Here is a 21,292-nt window from a genome sequence, read left to right as displayed (position 1 = left end):
ACAGAATATTCGGAATGAATTCTAAAAGCCTTGAATGTTTTGATGTACCACAATTATATAATCCAGAATACCTTTGAATGCGTCCTCAATAATCACAAGGTAGTGTTTTAGTTCAAGAAGTAGATGAACACTCTCAAAAGTTTCAGTGAATAATTTAAATAAATAACTTCTCTCAAATTATATCTTATATCAAACGTAAATGATTCCACAGACTAAATTTAAAACAGGGATGAATAATTGTTTACCAAATCTGTTATATAATTTTCATTTGACATAACATACAATATAATTTATGATGCTGAAACTTTGTTAAGTTCAATTCCATCTGGGGGTTTTAACTGTATTTTCATTAATTTCTCATCAAAACTAGAGACAAACTTACCAATCAAACGTAAAGCACTCTCGTCGAAAATTTCCTTTCCCACTAAATGCTGAACCGAAATATTCTTTATTTCTTGCGTTGTTCAATATGCCTTACTTCCAGAATTTCTTTTTGTCTGGCAAGTTCAAGCGACTCGAAAAAAAATTTGTATACAGATTCTAACCATTTCTGTGAAGGATATGAAGCAAAGTTAAAAACATGACATCGTAAATGCTTGCTAGTTTCAATAAAGATTAATGAAATGTGTGAAATTAAAATCTTTACCAGGGACAATAAAAAATCCGAAACAAAGTCAATTTAGTTTTCAAAGACAATTTTAATGCTTTCATGAAAATCATGTCCCAGAGAAGCCCCCATATTCGTTAGCCTTTACGATTGCAAATAATGTAACAGGAAAAGAGCAAAGCAAACAATGTCCACAATACGTACAATAGAATGTTCTGAATGAGATAATCCAGAATGACTTTGAAATGATTCAAAATAATCACAAGGTAATGTTTTAGTCCCAATGTAAATTAGCACTTTCTAATTCCAATTAATACTTGAAGTAAATCATTCATCTCAGATTATATATAAATACAAAAGTAAATACTTCTGCAGACTGAAATTAAAGAATGAATAAACAGTTTTGTCGATCTCAAACTTGTATACATCCTCACTTTATCTATGTTGCAATAGTTTTTTTCTTCTTCTGAAAGATCTTTCATTAAGGTCATAATCAAGGCTACGTCTTGAACTCAAGGATCAGCAAACAACCTATAGTTTACAAACAAGATAAAAGTAGGTATACACCAAAACTATATCATCATGGAAATAGGTCAAACACACAAACTGAATTAAACATACATAGCAAATTAGCATAGCAATCTCTGTCTCGGTAGTGGAGTTAGATTTATCACCGGAATAAGTTCTTATCTGGGACAGAATCTGATGTGCTATTTTTTTTTCTCGGGAAGACCATTAAGAGTCAATCACTTAAATAGATTATTTAGGATCTTCTATTCCAATTTTATTTGAAAATGTGTATCTGCAATTCAACTCTAAATTTTAGCATTAAGGTATACACTGTGTTACAAACGTAGATATTGTATCCTAAAATGGTATCTGTCAATGTAAATGTGAACGAAAACATAACGTGGTGTTTTAGACAATGCGTAATTTGCAAGGGATGCTCATTGGTATGAAAATCGGCGTCTGTGAAAAATATCAGTTACGAATTTCTAATTAAACAGTTGTTAAAGTGATTAAATGTTGCTTTCAAAACCTCTACACGAGTAGATATAACGACAGACACTAATTATGTGTATCTATGCTGACAAATATTATGAGTTGGATTCGACAAGAGGAAATTATTTTATTAGTCCACAGACTTAACACAATGGGCTGTATAGCGACATGGGAAAACATTATGTTAAAATTAACATGACATTTATTCTTGTCGTTATAAATGTTTTTGTGTTAGGTGCAAAAATGGGACTGTTTGGAAACGATGGGATGTTAAAAATGTTAATGTTAAAAATGTGCATAGGTTTAACTTTCACATTTGCTAAACAACACCCATACATACTGTCAAACAAACAGATATACTGACCAATACCCAGTTACCTACTATCTATCACCCACTCCTACCAACCAAAGTAAATGACAGGAATATACATATATTACATATATATACAATTATGTACTGTCACACAATGGGTAGGATGATGGCACAGGATCGAACGTCCTAAGGTTTTCAATGAAGTTCAGTTTTAGCACACACCACAGGATTCTAAGAAACTGTGTACGAACTGTGGCTCAAAAAGTAATGAACGTCAAAAGTATTCATTTCACACATAATGATAAATAATAAGATTTTACACTTAACATTTTCGTCTAAAACAGCTGTCTCGGCACTCAATTGAAAGAGTGCTTCGATGCGTTCGGTCTGCAAGGAAGTCAATAGCGACAAGGAAAGGTCACAACAACCTCTAAACCATCTTTCAAGTTTTTTTTTTTCTTCGGGGACGAGTGTAAATGCTTCTTCCAGATACTCTTCAAACTTTTTCTCGACGGATCATTACATATTTCGTGTGTCGCACTTGAATATGATTATCGAATTCCCAACCATACCTAGTTCACTAGTCGGTAGTGTGATTCTTTCGGGCAAGTGTTGTACATATTCTGGCCATCGTGACCGTGACATCATGGCTGTTTTCTTGTTCGCGTCTCCTTTGCCACTTGGAGCTAGATAGAAAAGATAATCTTCTCCTATTTCCATTACATCGTGTTCTATGGCTTGTCTAAATAGTATAGGATCACTTTTCTGTTTGAGTTTCAGATTACTGTCATATTCTGCATACAAGATTGCATTCACTGTGCTCTTGAGAGCAAATTGAAAGGGAAGTTTTAAACCGACTTGACCTGACTATATAAGGTGGCAATGTCCATCGTCGCTGCCTTGGTCTGGAGTGAAATCTAATCCCCACAAAGCATATCCTCTTGCATAAGCGTCGCATAAATGCTGCGTGTACTGTTGGCTCCTAATTGTTCAGTGGCTTGAAGCATACTTTAATATCTCAATTCATTTTTATGAAACTCGGAACTCGAAGGGTTTTAAGCAACAGTTGAGATGAGGGCAGAATTGTTGGCGATGCCAATAAACAAACCTTTAGTCAGTTGACCTTGCAAGAAAGGATTTTTAAATCTTGAATTGAATTCCAGAGGCAGTATTGAAGGCTTTAACTTTCACTCGTCGTACAGGATACTTGGCGGTTATTCTGGTCAGAACTTCGCTGATATCATAGGCAAGACTTATATATGTCGCACGTAGAGTCCTGCTTCTTAAATGATACTTATGTAATCATTAATGTTTGCCATCAAACTGAACACGGTATATCTTCTATTCAGTCTCAGAGTCATAAAATAAATATTTGTCTTGCAGCCACATGTCCAGTTGGAATGTTATCTCATTTTTAAATTACATCCTTTTGTGTGACTATAAGTTTCAAGATGGTTGCTACATACGAGAAGCCGATTTTAACACATCTCCAGAACTATGTACTCATTGTCGATCTACTCCCCGGAACACATAATGCATAAGTAATAATTCACTGGAGAATAGTTGTCGAAAATGCAGTGTTACGTACATTTAATTTGCATTATTTGTTCATTTGTTTTCTTTTTATTTTGTTTTATATCATCGCACGTTGTGGGTAACGTGACAATGTATCTATTAGTTGACCTTTTACACAATCAGTGACAATTTTGTAAACTTTTTCTTTTTTATAGTGAGGATCATTATACTGAGCCGAGTAAAGGGCATTGCATTTTCTTATAACTAGACTACATGATGATTGTCATATGTTTCATTGTGATTTGGTGACAGTCTTTCTAATTATAACCAAGATCATTGTAGAACAATGTACTTTTGACTCTTGTCCGAAATCTCTTTTTACGTCTCAGTTTAAAATATAAATCTTGTTTATTTTAAAATTAGTCATTTGTACTTTAAGACTTTGACTTTTAATCAGCTGTATTGTTTTTGTGTTCAGTAGTTTATTTGGGCTGGAATTTTATTTATTCAAATTATTTATTCCTGGAAATACAACGTGCTCTTCAAAAAGAACATTCTGAGAAATAGAAACTTGAATTTTTATTGATGTTTCAAATACGGATTCAATTTGTGGATTGTATTATTGTGATCCAACAAAATACTGTTAGTGCGTAACCATGACACGGGCAACCACAGGCACATCAACACTTCCAGCGACGGATTTAATTTGGATTATTGCTACTTAACTTTATTCAGAACTGTAATCATTAGGACTTGTGTCTGCAATTCTTGGATCATTTGAGATTCAATTCGCAATACCGTAAGTTCTTTTTTTTTAAATTTCACTTTGTATTCTAGGTAAATAAATTATTTGCTGAATTTTACAAAGCTTGTTGCTTCTCACTCTTTTATATTACTTACTTTAAGACCATAGAGTCGCAATAGTAGTTTCGCGGTGACTTTTACTTTAGGGAATATAATATTTTACTCAAGATGTGTTTATATACTGATATACACACTGTCAAAATACGATTTACTGATACAAAGATAATGAGGTTGCACACATTCTTGGTGAACGTGATTCTTCATTCATCGTAACAAGCTACGGCAGAATCCACTTTGAAACCAGTGATTATCAGCAAAGCAGCAGTTGTGTTTCCTACGATACTGTTGTCGAGACCATTAGAGTATGCAAAAATCAAATTCAATCCTTCGTTCAATATGATTGAATACACTTGAAGAATCGGTTCTTGTGATTGATGTCTATGGAAGGAGCGAGATCTGTCTTTACACACACAATAGCAAACCAACTAGGAGAAAAGGTGCTGGGTAGTATTTTGCTGTCGGAAAAACAATGAGACGATCAAAATTGGTTGGTACTAGATAAGTACACTTCGGTGAGTTTTATTCAGTTCTTAGCAGAAATAATCGTTGAAAAAAGCCGAGAATTTTTCTTGCGTCTACCTGCAATTGCGCCACATTTTATAAATGCTCACTGAATAATGTTGTTGCTGCGCGATAAGGCACACGAAAATTAGGAATGTGAATTCTAGTTTCTTAAGAACATTCAAAGTAAAAATAAAATATAAGATCAACACGTTTATCTGGTTTAAGTTTCTTTTTCTTATTCTGGTGATCCGATAGTTTCTTAGGTTCGCTGTCATATCTTTGAATATATCATGGATGATCTAACTCGACGACATGGCCGTAAAAATGACATCATTTCTTCCCTGTACAAATGTGTGTATTTTGTTACTGGCACAAACATGATGTCCACAAGCGGAGCACAATTCAATATTTCGCAAGCATTTTGTTGTTGTTATTGAGTTGTTTCATGCTATGTCCCTAGTAATACGCCAGAATGACAAATGTTCGCCTGAGAGTAGAGCATTGAATAGTGTCTCTTCTTTCAGGAATACAAAGTGTGGACGGAATACAACCACGACATCTCTCTCTGTCTCTCTCTCTCTGGCTCTGTCTCTCTTTCCAATAAATATATGTTCCGATTAATTGTTCTGATTGATAAATCCTTTCTCAGATTTGACACAATAATTTCCAAATCCGAGAAATATCGTGACACTAGTAATACCGTCTAAAATGATTTTGGTGTTAATAAACGTGAATATATTTTCTGTCTGGAAAATAAGGTTTTCGAAACACAAAATTTCCACGAACGACTAGAGGGTACAGATTCAACGTATAACGAGATGCCAACACGTCTCGATTTTTTTTTTGTGCATTTCATGAATATACGCGTGCTCTCTAAACACATTTGGTAATGAAAACAGCTACTTTCCTTGCCAGGACCTGAGACTTGAACCCATGAAATTTGACGGTGTAAGTGGAATTCTGGAGGTCTCGTTGCGGATAGCTATGAAAACAATCTTCAGGGACTACTGAACAACTTTTTTTCTTAAACCGATATTGACTCTCTCGGTTTTGAGGAGAAGGTAGATGGTGTTGGATAAAGATCTAACATATCTTCTTCAAAATCACTTAGATTAACTTCTGCTAACACTTATCTATAGAGCGACACAAAATCTAGTCGACTTCGCTTGGCTTCTAGTTTCTATTTCAAAAGGTGTAGTTTCATGACGGTTGCCGATTCTAGTTGTAGATGACAGTTGCTTCTCTCTCTCAATAAACAAATACAAATAATAATATCATATATTTTTGATAATTTTTATATAGGATTACAAAAATAACAGAACAGAAAGTGCTATCCATAGATTATACAAAAGAATGATTGATAATAATAGCATAAATTTTATAAATACGAATAAATAACATTATCATACAGGTTAGATAATTTTATTTCGTACTCAAGAGATTCGAATCCAGGTTCGCGCGTAAACGGCACCCATCACCTTGCCTGTAAAAGCACCGACTCCTATACCATCTCCACCATGCACATATCGCCAAAAATGATACTATAGTGTTGATGGTATAGGCGTCCATATGAAGCAGACACACCCACACGTCAACCAGGTAATTAAATCTCATCTGCAAACAGCCTTTCCGGATTCCTAAGATAGAATTCAAGGTTTGTTACACCAAACAGAACGGAAAGTGCTATCTCTGGATTCTACAGGCGAATTGTTGTTAATATTAACATATTTATTTTATATAAATAGGAATAAATAACATTATCCGACAGGTTATTATATGTCGCTAAATAGTCCCTTATTGTTAAGCCTATGGGCTGTTGTTAAATTCCTTTTGTCGCCATCATACAGTCCCATAATGGTAAATCTATGGACGTTTTTAACATTACATTTCCCCTTGTTGCGATACATTTCCATAATGCTACACCTATGATTGCTTATGATATTATATTTCCTCTTGGCTCCATACAGTCCCAAAATGTTAAAGGTATGGATTTCTTTAACAGTACAGTTCCCATTGTCGTCATATAGTCCCACTCCTAATATTAATTTTTTATTGTCAACATATTATTCCGTATTGTCACAGAATAAGGCAAGAAATAACTTGATTTCGCCTTAGAACGATTTGATCATTTTCCTAGTACCTGCGTACAACGTTTCCTAGGGTTGCTAATTGTTTTTCTAGGTAAGCAACTGAACTAGCATGTATCTCGTCGTAGGTCGTTTGCGGTGAGAGACACTAAAAGCACGGTATGCACGGGTATTCTACTCTTACCAATACTCACTCTCCTGTATATTTAAGGCAATTTTATAATCTAAGTGACACACTGGTCTTTGGATCTAGTCAAGGAGTGAACGTTCTCCATTTCTGTTCTCCAACAACAACGGATAAGTGTTACATTTGTATTTTATTTGATATGTTAATCATAGTCAGTTTTTAATGTTGTATCGTGAAATGATGCCTTTACTACTATGAAGATTTGAAACGTTGTGAACTTCTGAATTGTTACAAATTGCTACTAGGGGTTAAAATTTAGTAGTATGTATCTATATATTTTAATTCCGTACCTGTTATGACCAGTTTGGCTTTAGTGTAGCTGTCTGTACCTGTCGGCACCTGTCTGTGCGTATGCCTATGCGTATGCCTATACGTATGTCTGTGCGCATGATGGATTCATGAAGGGTGGGCGTGGCCAATACAAGTGGGCCAACCCAATTAAAGAGAACTGTCTGCTGTCTATGTGTATGTGTGTGCGGGTATATTTGGTTGTCTGGCCGTCTGTATGTCTATATGGACATGGAAGATGATGTAACCACCAAGGCCATACGAAGTCGAAACCGCTAATGTGTAAACTTGTACGCATGATGGATCCATGAAGGGTGTGTGCAGCCGATACAAGTGTGGGCCAACCCAAGAATTCGGATAACTGTGTAGTTTGTCAGTGGACACATTTACAAGTTTTTTTTTTATAAATATTTATGAATCATAAGTCTGTACAAATGACCGAGTCATATGTTTGTTCCAACTGATTGTTGTTTCAAGAGTACATTTGGGTCATTTTGATTACATGAGATTATTTGAATCTTATTTACATTCCATGAGATCATTTGAAGCTCACTTTCATTATATGACACTACATGAGATTATTTGATCTTATTTTCATTCCATGAGATTATTTGAATTTCGCTTTCAGTTAAATCTCACTTCCATTACGTGAGATTATACGAATCTTGCCGTCATATATAAATACATGAATCCTTTTTTGTTTTCTTATTTGTGACTGTTTGGATAAGGGGCCCCGAGTGGCCGAGTGGTCTAAAGCGCTCACCGTTCCGGATCACTGCCATCTCACCTTTGTCTGCGTGGGTTCGAGTCCAAGGCTCAGCTAGCGTGGGTACGTGGGAAAGCCTGCCAGTAGCTTCTCGTGGGTCGGTGGTTCTTCCCTGGATTTTCCAGGGTTCTTCCTCCAGCAGTTATACTGGCCACCATGTATAGCATCTCTTGTGCTGAAAAATGGCGTTAAACCATAGAACAACAACAACTGTTTGGATAAAGTAATTGAATGAGACGTCTGTTTAGAGCGTGAAAGTATCACTGTATTTGTAATATATATATATATATATATATATATATATATATATATATATATATATATATATATATATATATATATATATATATATATATATATGTATATATGTATATGTATATATGTATATATATATGTATATATATGTATATGTATATATGTATATGTATATATGTATATGTATATATGTATATGTATATGGATATATATGTATATGGATATATATATATATATATATATATATATATATATATATATATAATATGTATATGTATATATATATATATGTATATTTGATTTAATATATATTTATTTCAATTTTGATTGTTAGTTTTAATATTTTATTTTTTATTACATGCTATTGTAATGTAAATTTATTCACTAGAGATGATACTTGTTTCAGAAAATAGTTTGATCTAGACTGTTCGTTTTATAAACATCAAGTGCTGATCTAAATCCTGACCCTTTTTTCAAAATTTGTAGCAATCACTTAAATAAACAAGTTCTATTTTTATTTTAAAACGATTGGTTGTTGTCGAGGTCATGATGTGTGTTCGTGTTTAAGATGTAAACAATTTTTTTAAAAAATTTCTATGAGTAAAATGATTAGTTTTTTGTCAGGGTCACACTGGGTTACGTGACCTTTTACAAGTACTTAATTTCTATAAACTTCTAGAACATGATCACTTGACCCCTTGTTTACGTTTTAGGAGACGATATAACCTCTGTTTTGGAGAGTTATTCACAGTAGAAGATGGGCTGTTAAAGTGGAAGTTGTATGTTGTGCTGTTTGGAGTTATTTGAGTTATTTCAAATTATTTGGACTCAAAAGGATTAATTCTTTTTTTCCTGGAAAATACATATGCTCATGTGAGATTCTTAATCAAAGACAGGTCTTAGAAGAAATTTATTCAGCTTTCCAAAACCTGAGTAATAATTCTTGTTTCTACAAGGAACTGTAGACATCAACACTACATATTTCAGCATACGTCATCGTTTTCCATCTTGGATTCTTCGTCGGGATTCGAACTTGAAATCAGAAGAACATTTTGTTATTAGAACTTTAAAAAAAATATTCTTGGATTATTCTTGGATTATTTTGGATTTGATTCTATACAACCGTAAGTTCATATTTTTTATTTTTACAGAATTTTTCCAGGGAAATTATTGTATTTTTGGAAAGCTTGTAGTTTTCACTCTTTCTTGTGTTTCTGTTTTATTCGTGCATAAACACGCGACATAAGAATTAATTCATATCATAAATTTCATCTTTCCTCACATTGTGTTGTGTTGTCATTTGATACAAGCATCCATTCAGGTCTATCCTGTTACACGGATTATTACTTATTTACCACACAGTTCTGAGAGAATCGAACTAAGTAGGTTAAAGATGTGAAAACAGATCAGATAACAAAAATGGGATATTTACAATAGTCTATACGGAAGAATGCCTCTTGTGAATTGGAACAGGAGTTCTTTGCAACCTGGGGTAAAACATAATACAGACAACAGTGGAGATGTTGCTCGTTGTAAATAAAAAGAAAATGTCATATGAATTGAGCCTGTTTGATTTGTGCCGCGTGCATATTTAACTAAGTTATGTATTCTACCTTGTACAGCATCACTGAAATTAAAACACATTTTGTTTATGAAGGTTTTATTCAGTATGGCCAGAAAAATCTCTACCAGGACTTTTGTTAAAGCTAAATATTTCTTGTTCAGAAAATGAACATCCAATGCAATATAATCCATGCAAGATTAAATGGGTACGTAAAAATGAAGTATAATGGTATGTATCATAAATGTCATCCAGTGTGTTTCTAATCATTTGTCTATAGGTGGTACGATCCCACGATCTGTGAATTCCATAAGGAATCGTAGACCAAACGTTGGACTGGAATGACTTCGACAGCTATTGTTTTTTTTTTTTTGTTTCTATTTTGTTTTGTTTTGGTTTGTTCAATGATACAGATGAGTCTCTGATATACTTGCAATCAAAGAGCCACCACATGACATGATTAATAGGATATTTCTCCTAGTTGCCATCGTTGGTTATACCCTAGAGATGATTTCAGAATTACACGTAACAGTCTTCATATAGTTTAGTAGAGGTCGTGTTATTATCTCTGGAAGCTGAAAACAGCCTGCAACCACCCCTAGCGTATTGTTGAGATCCGACCACGGTAAAATTCATCACCTCTGGAAGGTGACAAAAGCCTACAACCGCCCCAATCTTATTAATGAGATCGACCAGGGTAAAATTCATCCAATTTAGTACCCAGTTAAGTAGCCTATAATAAATTACACGTGTTATTTGACTTTAAATAAATTACATGTGTTATTTGGCTATGCCATTTACTCTGAAATATTCATGACTGACTAATTTTTAACATTAATTAATTGGGAAAGAGCCATTCTTTATTTTGAGATACATTTTATTATGGCTGAGAACGCGGAGTGGAGAAAGTTCACATGTAAAGTCACTGCAAGATGTGGCAATAAAGTATTTTTTGATTGACCCGGAAATGAAACCATGACTCCGGTGGATTTTAATAGGCTATTCATCGTAATTATGCTGGACAGGTGCTGTCAAATACTGGCGTGTGTAATGGTCTATACTGCCGCTGTCACCTCAAGAAATCCTTAGAGTGATTGGTATATTGTTCTGAGTTCAGCTTTCATAACTGAATTTAACATATAGGAAAAATGTATGGTGGCCTGACCCGTTCATAGCTAAAAATGACATGACAAATTTTCAATCACAAATTTTTCAGCTTTTCAAGAATATTTGCCTACCCAGAGCGTCAGTTTCGGTTGTTTTCACATTTTACTGAACAAAATATGCATTTTAAAAATTACTTTGCCACCAACCCTCCCCCAATTTACTGAGACCACCGAGACTAATTTTATGATTAGATTAACCGTGGATTATCAGAGAAATTGAGCTTTACAAAGGATGTACTGAGATGTTCTGAACATGATTAGGAAAGCAGAATCCGAACACATCATGGCTTTATTTTTCTTAGGAAAGCATTGGAGGAAAGACCCGGGCTCGTCCCGACTAAGGCAGGGAAAAGGTCGCAGATCAAAGAAATATTCCGGAGAATATTTATTTTAAATTAGAAACTATTATTATTATTATTATTATTATTATTATTATTATTAAAAATGTCATATTTTCAAATGTATGATATAATTATTTCGGATAATGACATTTACTTCGGCGTGCTTTTCTTTACAGACTTCAAAGATGGTATCTGGTTATGTCTAGTTACATAACTCGGTATCAAATAGTCCTTGAATGAATGAATGTGTCGCAGAGTAGCAAACACTTTCTCTCAGTAAACTGAGCACGTTGCAAACGAGCGCAACTTTGTTCTGGTGGGCAAAAGTTCGCGCAATTTCGGAGCCCGTAACTTCAGTTTGGTGCAAATCAGAAAAATCAATGATAACATGATGAATAGAAAAATATCTCAGAAGTAAAACAAGCCATTGAGTATGGTCGTATGCCTTCAAAGACGGAAATAACATAAGGAAATAGAGGGTTAGGTGTGGATTGAAGATTTTTAAAGTTTCTTACCTTGTCTCATTTATAGTTTGATAGTCTTTTTGACAACTTGTCATGGGGGTAATTTGTGGTACTTTTGTTAATCGGTATGATTTGTTCCTTCAGGTTATTGCTTTTACTGAACATCACGCTCGCATTGAGCACATGTGGTTTGTTCCATTTGTCAGCTTTTCATGGTGTTATTCGACTTAAACATTATCCGACAGCGCTGGCAAGAATCGCTCAGAATATTCACGTTCGTATAAGCGCTTGAAGTCTGGCTTATTTTAATTAGGCGCCTATTTCATCGTGACCCATTTCCTGTACCAACAGGAACCAGAGCCGAAATATTATATCTTTATCCAAAGAGGGCCAGTCATTAACTGCAAGGATCTAAGAGAAAATGGAACTCACCCAGCCTAGGATGGGATGTACATATAGACCACTGTCCGACGTTGGTCTCACCTTTGAAAGTGGTGGCTATTTTTACCGCAGTAGCATATATGATGAATGTATTTGCCTACCTAGACTGGTCATAACATTTTATATTGCATACAAAATTGGAAAAAATATAACAATTTATATATAATAAAAATTCGGAATATATAACATTGTATATATCATACAAATTGAGACATATTACATTTTTATGGCATAAAACTGGGACACATATACAGTTTATATAACATTAAAGTTGGGACACATAAAAAACTATTCAAAAAGATGTTAGTCGAATCATAGCTGCAAACTCATAATCAATTTAAACTTTTTATAATTTTAATTATGCAATTTTCATTTTTGTAATCGTTATGGTTAGATGCTGAAATCACAACTGGTTATCCATAGAGATGAAAGAAGGGACATTATGTATTTTGCGGATAGACTATTTTAAAATAACTTCCGTTAATAGTGGTATTTGTCAAACTTTAGGCATCATTTCGACTAACTTTACACCCAAGACTTTGAGCCAATATTATCTGTGATACAAGCATATGTGTCATCAAGCCACGTCACACTTGTGTTCCTAAATTATGGAATAAAATTAAGTGCTAAATGTAAATAAGTGAGATCACTGGAAAAAAATCATTGTCATGCTGAAATGAGATTCTTTATACAAGTCATACACTTTCTATTTTTTATCGAGTCTGATCATTGTTTACAGGTACAGAACTGACAAGTGTATCGCTACCGTCTACTTCCGAGTGAGACCTACGCCTAAATCAAGTTACCTGCGAAATTAGCATGATGGCACATCAATCGTCGATCTGGAAAAGAAAAAAATACAGCATTACTTAAGATGACCATAACATGAAGGCACCACAGTTTTCCTTTACGAAATGAAACACTAAAGTAGCTTTGTTTAACTGCTACGTCTCGATTGCACCGATACTGGGGGATATTGGGCATAGTAAGATGGATAACAACGCCATGTTTCACTGATTCATTTTCTAAAGGTTCGCATCAAAGAGTATTAACCTGTTATCTGTTCAAAAACGAAAATATTGAGCGCTGAATTCGAAAATATATAGCCTGCTCTGAACGTGCGACGCCCATTGTCTTTTCTTTTCTTGCTTATCGTCTACTGTCGAATATAAGCTTGAGTTACAGCCACGTTGTCATAATATTTGAAATATATACGCAAACGTTTCTCGCGTGCAGGAAGTCAAAATGCATCTTGTTGGAGTTTCCCTAATTTATCTGGCTTTGTTACTGGTCGAAATTCATGCTCAATGGTTCCAATCTAACAGTGTGCCATTCCTTGGCCAGAATGGACAGCAAGCGGGAAACCAGCAACAGACAGAATTTCCTTTCAGTAACGTGGGATTTCGACGATCGTCCACTGGTACGAATGGCCTTACTCAAACAAGTTTCCTGCAACAACTACAGTCCGTCCCAGTTTCAAGCACATCTATTGGCAGTTTGTCCATAGTGGACCCCGAATTACTGGGGCCGAACGAAGGAATCGGTCATAATTCTCCCCAGCAGTCTCAAAGTATTTTAACAACCGGAACAGCTCTTTCTTCTGGAACGCAGTCCGGTGTATCGACAAATAATGCACCCGTTTCCCCATATTCACTTCCTAGCAGAATTGCGCCATTAAGAGGCCCCAACGGTGAAGTTTTTCGTATTACAAGTGATGTGTTATTGCCTTTAATTTCGCCCGACCAATTCAACCGTCTTCCTTCTCTGGGTGGAAATGGGGATGCTGTTACATCGACTGGAGAACACATCAACACCCTGGCTCCACGCCCCGGTGGTCAGAGTGGTTCTGGGTTCCAGTTCGAACCTTCATTTGGACCAGGTAATTATAAATATTTGCCTATCTTGTAAGTCACATTTTGTTTGTGCTTAAATATTTAGATATATAGAACAGCCGGTTGTAGTGTTATAATTAAAAAAAAGTAATTACGTTTAGTTATTACGTTAGCCCTAGTTATGTGATAATGTGCAATGCAAAATCGCATAACTTGATGGTTGCATTAATTTGACAGAACACTGTTAACTGCGCAAAAGTAGGTAACATTTATCCACTTTTCATTCACCAACGATTATCATACGTTTTTACACTGTACGCCATTTGTATGACCACGATATTTGGAGCTTAATAAGTATGTTTAATATTGACTAATTATGATCTTTTCGAGGTTAATTAAATGATCTAAGAACCCACTTTACGTAACATAGGTGCATCAGCCGAAAATGACATCCCCAATATGTTATATTGTCTTTAACATTACTGTATTTTTACCTTGGTCCGAATTGTTATTATCTATTATCGTTTTGAGTATAATTTTAATTTCCACTGAAATTTGACAAAAGTAAGCAAGTTACACATTAAAATGCTAGGTCGATTGTTACAAACCTTCATATATGTCTCTCTCTCTCTCTCTCTCTCTCTCTCTCTCTCTCTCTCTCTCTCTCTCTATATATATATATATATATATATATATATATATATATATATATATATATATATATATATATATATATATATATATATAAGCTTTAGAGAATTATACACTGATAGGTAATATACCGATTTTTCGAGAAATATTCACGTCACTGTTCATGTTAAGTCTGACGTATTTCCTCCGGTGAAGGATAACTGAGTTCATTCCTGCTTTTCATATTATTTCGGGGGTTTTGAGCAATGTATTGGCACGATTAATAAATAATAAGCTCCCTTCCCCCCAAGAAAAGAGGGAATGTAAAAACGAAACACATACAACTTTCAAAAACATACAACCCACTCAAACCTTCCCAAGAATCACCAAACAGTTACATCACGATATTATATTAGCCATTTTCTAAGGATATCGTATAATGGGCTGCTATTGATTTACATCTGTTCTTTAGAGCACGTGTTGTAAAGATATTAGGACTAGAAATATAAACTATACGAAATCCACAGAACTGGCTCAGCTTGATATTTCATGACCACTAAATTTCGCTTTCGAAGACTTTGCATTAAATAACTTTTACCTTGTTCTAAATGATCCTCAGATGTCACATTAAGATTTGAAATGCATATTATACTATTTATTTCACTGCTCTCCATGAAATATTCGTTTCATGAAACTTGTGTAAAAAGCTGCCATCCTGTACGGACGTAGCAAATCTGACCCTATAAAGAGAGTATAGATAGATAATCATAGCCCTGATTTAATCACCCATTATCTCCGTGGGTTTTGATCAAGCATCCATACGTTTCAGGTAAATGATGGTAAGGTTTCTGAAAACCCAATACGTGTTCCGTTATTGACTGACTGTGGTTTCTTTTGTCATGAGAGGTACAAGAAGAGCAGGTAATTTCTGCAAGATAATGTGCAGATTTGTGGTGGCTATACCGTTTCGAGGAATGAGAAAGCGCTAGTTATGGTGCAATTTGAGATGGAAATGTTAACGTCATATTTGTGACGTCACGTCTCAATACATGGTGCAAAGGAAAATTACAGTGTGTCAACCAGCATAGGGACATTACACTATTTTTAGATTTGCTGACATAAGCGTATGCCATTATAACTGCTAATATAAGTCAGTACGTATGAAAATATGGTAAATATATTGTTAGATACATGCCCTGGAAGAGTAGGAAACATGGAACGACAACGATTTATTTCGGTATACAGTGTCTTCGTTTTTGTTGTATTATTAATGACCATTGTAGTACATCAATAGCTAGATCATACCGAAGATAATGGAGATACGTGCTATAACCAGGAACACACAGCAGGTATCGAACTAGCGATTGTTTTTATTACGAGTCTTACATTCTACCAACTGAGCTACCGAGACTTCCTTCGCACAACGTAATCTTAACAAAAGCGATGGCTTACTCTACTTTTAAAGTGTTTAAGACGCCCGCTAACTTATCGAAGCGTACAAACATACACACGTATCAGTCAAGTCATTACCAAGATCATCAGATAATGGCAAGCTATTAATACATAATTTATTTATGGATGATGAAAGATGGCAATTTATTCCAGACTGGTTGATTGATGATCACCATGAAAAATTACCGAAATGAAACTCTTTGGGATGTTTTACATGCAAATAGTTCTTCCGCGGAAACTTTTGTTATGAAAGTTGCTTCAGATTCTATTTGTGCACAGCAGTCCGTAGACAGTTTTAAAAAAAACCTTTGATAAATATTCATATATCAATAAATTCTGGATTCGTTTCGTCTGAGATAATGGTCATATTGAAGTTTGCTCTTAATATATAAGTTAAAACTTACGTGAAACCATCTGCTATTTTTATTTTTTTAGAAACTCTAGGGCACTCCTTTCCCATCCTCCAAATCATTATGGAAAACCATAGAGTCAAAATTAAGTGGAGGAAAATGGGCCATCGAGGCCACTGGTTTTACAAATATTCTAGAAAACCTTAGGTCACCCACATTCTCCCCTTCATGGAACGAAAACGATTTATTAAATAATGTATGAAAAAAACTGGGGTAGTGACATTCGAGTTTATATTGACAGGGACATTAAAATCCTATGAAAACCCAGCTGACCTTATCAAAACATGGGGGGGGGGGCAGCTCATATCTTCCGTTCCCCCCCAACCTTCAAATTAACTATAGGTATATCAACTCTGTGTATGTGTGTTATTTAGATTTTAACTTAGCTTCAACAATTTTTCAGTCATATCGCTACGATTTGTGGCAGTTTATGGTGATGTCTAGCACTGGGGCATCATGCCACAGCCACATTACCCAGACATCAGACCGACCAGTCCTAGCACTATCTTCGTAATGCTGAGCGCCAGGCAAGGCAGCTCTCTGGACAATTTTTATAAGTCTTTGGTATGACTCAGCAGGGATTCGAACCCGCGACATTCCGAAAATGACTTGGAAAAGCGTTTTCCAGTGTTGCCAATCCCTCGTATAGTGACATCCAAAATGTACTGCTGTTATTTTTATTTCAGCAGAAGTCTACATACAAAATTAAACTTTTCTAAGGACTTGTTTTTACTTAGACTGGAATGACTGTCGACATGATCTACAACCTGGTACTCGCCATACCTTATCAAACTTTGTCACTGAAGACATCAGTCTGAACCTTTGCCGTTGGCGCCGTAACAAAAGCGCGCAAGATAATAGATCGCCGACAACTGCGCGCAATGATAAACAACCCGACAAGTACGCGCAAGACAAAAGCGCGCATGTATACAAAGAGAAGGTTGAGAAGACAATTTAAAAAGCTTTACTGAGAAGACAATACAAAAATGTTAACTGAGAAGACAGTACTCACAAGTAGATTGTACGGTCTTCTTTACAATTTAACTGTGTGGATCAACTAATTTTTTCTCATGCCAACTTCTCAGTCTTCTAAACCGTTTAAGTTAACTGATCCACGCAGTTAAATTGTAAAGGAGACCATAAGACTGAGTTTTAATGTGTCTGCTCAACCTTTTCCACTAATTGTTTCGGTCAGTTATAAATAAATGTAACCCTCCGTCGATCGGAAATAATTGACTAGTAAAGCTTGTTGATTGGCAATGCATGTGGTCTGTTCGAAAATATTATAAATACGTATGTCTAAAATTTTTATAATCTAAAACAAATTATTTAACGCATTGTGAGAACATTTGTTCACACGTTCTTTGGCGCGCTTATGTCTGCGCGCTTATGTCCTGTGCGCATTTGTCGCTGCGTGCTTTTGTCTGCGCGCTTATGTCGGCGCGCATTTGTCTTGCGCGCTTTTGTCGGGTCACCTTTACTGTTGTACCATTATGCATGCAAAATCTAAAGATAATTCTCTTGATTAGAATATTTGATGGGATATAAAATGTGCATTACATTTCATTCTTCATCTCTGACTTAATGAGCATCTGAATAACAATAAATAAGGTTCCGTTTCTGCTGACCATTTGTAATTCACGTATCTTTAAGTGGCGTATCAAATCATTAGCAAAACTTTATACAGAGCGAGGGAAAGAGGGGGATTAGCACTACCTAATCCCATTTTAATTAAACATGCTAATATTTTAAATAGGTTTAAAAGACTTAAATCTGAGCCCAACCTACCGTGGGAAGGGATATACATATATTGGTACGGTTTTACCATGAAAAATAGGAGAGAGATATACCAAAATAATAAATTTAAAAAAAACCAAAAACTTGAAATACCTAAGAAATTTAGACTTATTAAGGAATTATTAATTAAATATCGTGATAAAACGGAGTTGTGGGAAAAAGAAGAGAAAGATACATACCAATGTATTAGAGAAGAGGCAACAACAACAACAAAAAAGAACCCAAGAGCAAAATATAACAAGAAAATTTAGGAGTTAACTGGGAAAGGGCGCTGTAATAAACTAGGATCTCTAAAAATTCAAAGCCTCTGCTTCAAATACATGCATAATGTATGGTTGACAGGAGAGGTGGCAGTGAGACGGCACATGATCAGAGTATCGCCAAAATGTCCACTGTGTAAAAATGCCCCCTTTAGTAAGTACCACGTTATGACACAATGTGATAAGGAAAAAGAAGATAGAATAAAATTAATTGGGGAAATATGTAAAAAGGGGATGTATAAAAGAAAAAGTATTTTATTTTTAGACGAGAATTTCGATAAAACTACACTCTATAAAATTGCAGATGATATTATAGGAATAATGAGGGCCTGTGGGCAGATAATTGTAATAAGTAGATAACAATGATACATTTTAATAAAGAACTGGTACCTGGAGGGGAGGGAGAATATGGAGGGAGAGGGCGATGATAGCGGAGCTATGGTTAGCTACCCACTAGGGTTGTGATACTGCCAGTGAGCATGCCAGATCCTCCAACTCATCCTTGGACCCGTACATAGAACCTACATAACCCAGGATCCGATTCAAATTTTAATATATATATATAAAATAATAATAATAATAATTATAACGTCTCTAAACCCCCAACCAAAATAATATTAAATAGGAACCTAAAACTATTGGATTAAAAACTACATAGAACTTACATTTTTAAATCAGCAATATTTTTTGGGAAATAAAATTAAAATAAAAGTAAAATCTTTTCCCAAGATATAAATATGATATAATTTTTTTAAATTTCCTTTTAAAAGAAATAAATTGAAATTTAATTTTTTTAAATTTATAATATTATAATATATTCAAAATAGGAACCCATGCTTATTAAATCTTCAATTACCACTTGAAAATTCAAAAGACTCCTACGATGTCATACTTTGGAAAATTAGAAAAAATATTGTCGGAAATAAGGAATTATAGGGAAACCACAGGGAATCTATATGGGGAAAGTACAAGGCGATGACATCATGGGGCTACGTTACAAGGCGCTACGCGAAGTGGACAAGCCCATAAGAGAGTCCTGGAAATACACCCCATATAGAACATAAACAGACCAAACACTAACACAAATACATAAATACATACAGTATAACCCCCACTGACTATCTTCCTCTTCTCTAACATACAGCTCTAGCACTATATGGTCAACCGACCTACATTCTTATAGTGTCTTAAGCAATTTTGACAATTTCTAAGAAATAGTTTAACTAATCAAAGGAGGCCTAACTCGAATCAGGAGAATTACAGTGAGAATAAAGAAGTGTGAACCTTGAATCGAGCACAGCCTACCTGTGTATTTAAAGAACCAATTACGAGGAACGACACAGATTAACACTCGAATAAAACAAGAGAATTTTTTTCTTAAACTAATATAGCACACCGTTTCGATCCTTAAATTGAAAATAAATTAACGGATAAATAATATAAAATATATTATAATGGATCCTAAATCCAAAGAATTTAAATAAGACAACTGTGGAAAAATCCTGACTTATACGTGCTGTCTCGAACATACAGAAAATATAGCATACACACAATATAGCACTAACACAAATAGCAAACACTGAGACTTAGGGGACCTCTAGCGAAGGTCACACAATTTTCAGGGAAGGGACTCCGAGCAAGGTGAATAAAACCAGGCTCGGACGAACAACATAGATAACATTTTGATAATAAAATTCTTTTTAAATAAAACATGCAACATATCCGAGGGGGAAACATACAAACATAAAATACTTTGTTGTTTATTTTTTTTTTGGGGGGGGGCATCTCTCTGGTCCACCCCCCTCCCCCAAAGTATCAAAGCATTGTGCTACATAGCTAGGGAGTTATACCGACGTGCAACCCAAATTTATTTAGGACACAGCTGTTGTATCATTTTCCAAGTAGTTAGATATTTACCATAATATAGGATTGACGTAAGCAACTGAATGTCTTATGAAAAAAAAAATTTGGTTTGCTTTATATATTTTTGCCCATCGTAATAATAAATTGTTGGTTTATCTTTACAGGCTTCCCTGGACCCCCTCCATTCCTGTTCTAGGCAGTGGTCCTTGCTTCCTAAATCAGAGCTACAAACACGTGACAACTCTTGTAGTGCTGGTGAACAATGTATATAGATGATGCAAGCATCACCGAAAAAAATCACGATATTTGTATGCTTTAGCTCCATTTTGAAAAAAGCACAACTAACTGGAGATTTCACGAAGGAGCTGACACAACCCTGTAAACTCTGATTGTTAATAAATATAGGGATTGTCTGGGTTAAAAGTTGAAACCGTTATACGATTGTCGTTTTTTCATCCTGGTAAGTTGAAACCGTAATATGATTGTCGTTATTTTCATCCTGGTGTACATTATACTGACATAATTTAACATCATGAAGGAAACAGTGGTTGAAAGGAAACTACATAAAATATTTATAGAGAACGAATTTATCCAAAAGAGGACCGACTGCTTTGAATTCACAAACTCAAAACATTCGATCCACATAAGCCTTTGTATCCAGAAAAAGAAACATGTAGTCGGATTCCT

General features: G+C 35.0%; 1 protein-coding gene across 1 annotated transcript; it reads left to right on the top strand.

The window, feature by feature from the left end:
* The first annotated feature begins 13,244 nt into the window (after positions 1-13,244).
* Positions 13,245-21,035, top strand: LOC149803591 (uncharacterized). The gene is made up of 2 exons (XM_089953335.1): positions 13,245-14,240; positions 20,770-21,035. The coding sequence occupies exons 1-2, from the start codon at positions 13,607-13,609 to the stop codon at positions 20,799-20,801; spliced, it is 666 nt and encodes a 221-aa protein (XP_089809461.1). The 5' UTR covers positions 13,245-13,606; the 3' UTR covers positions 20,802-21,035.
* The last annotated feature ends 257 nt before the right edge of the window (positions 21,036-21,292 follow it).

The sequence above is a fragment of the Sinohyriopsis cumingii genome, chromosome 3 (genome assembly GCF_028554795.1).
Source record: "Sinohyriopsis cumingii isolate HCF-2022 chromosome 3, ASM2855479v2, whole genome shotgun sequence".
NCBI classification, from domain to species: Eukaryota; Metazoa; Mollusca; class Bivalvia; order Unionida; family Unionidae; genus Sinohyriopsis; species Sinohyriopsis cumingii.
This window is presented reverse-complemented; position numbering and strand designations above follow the sequence as displayed.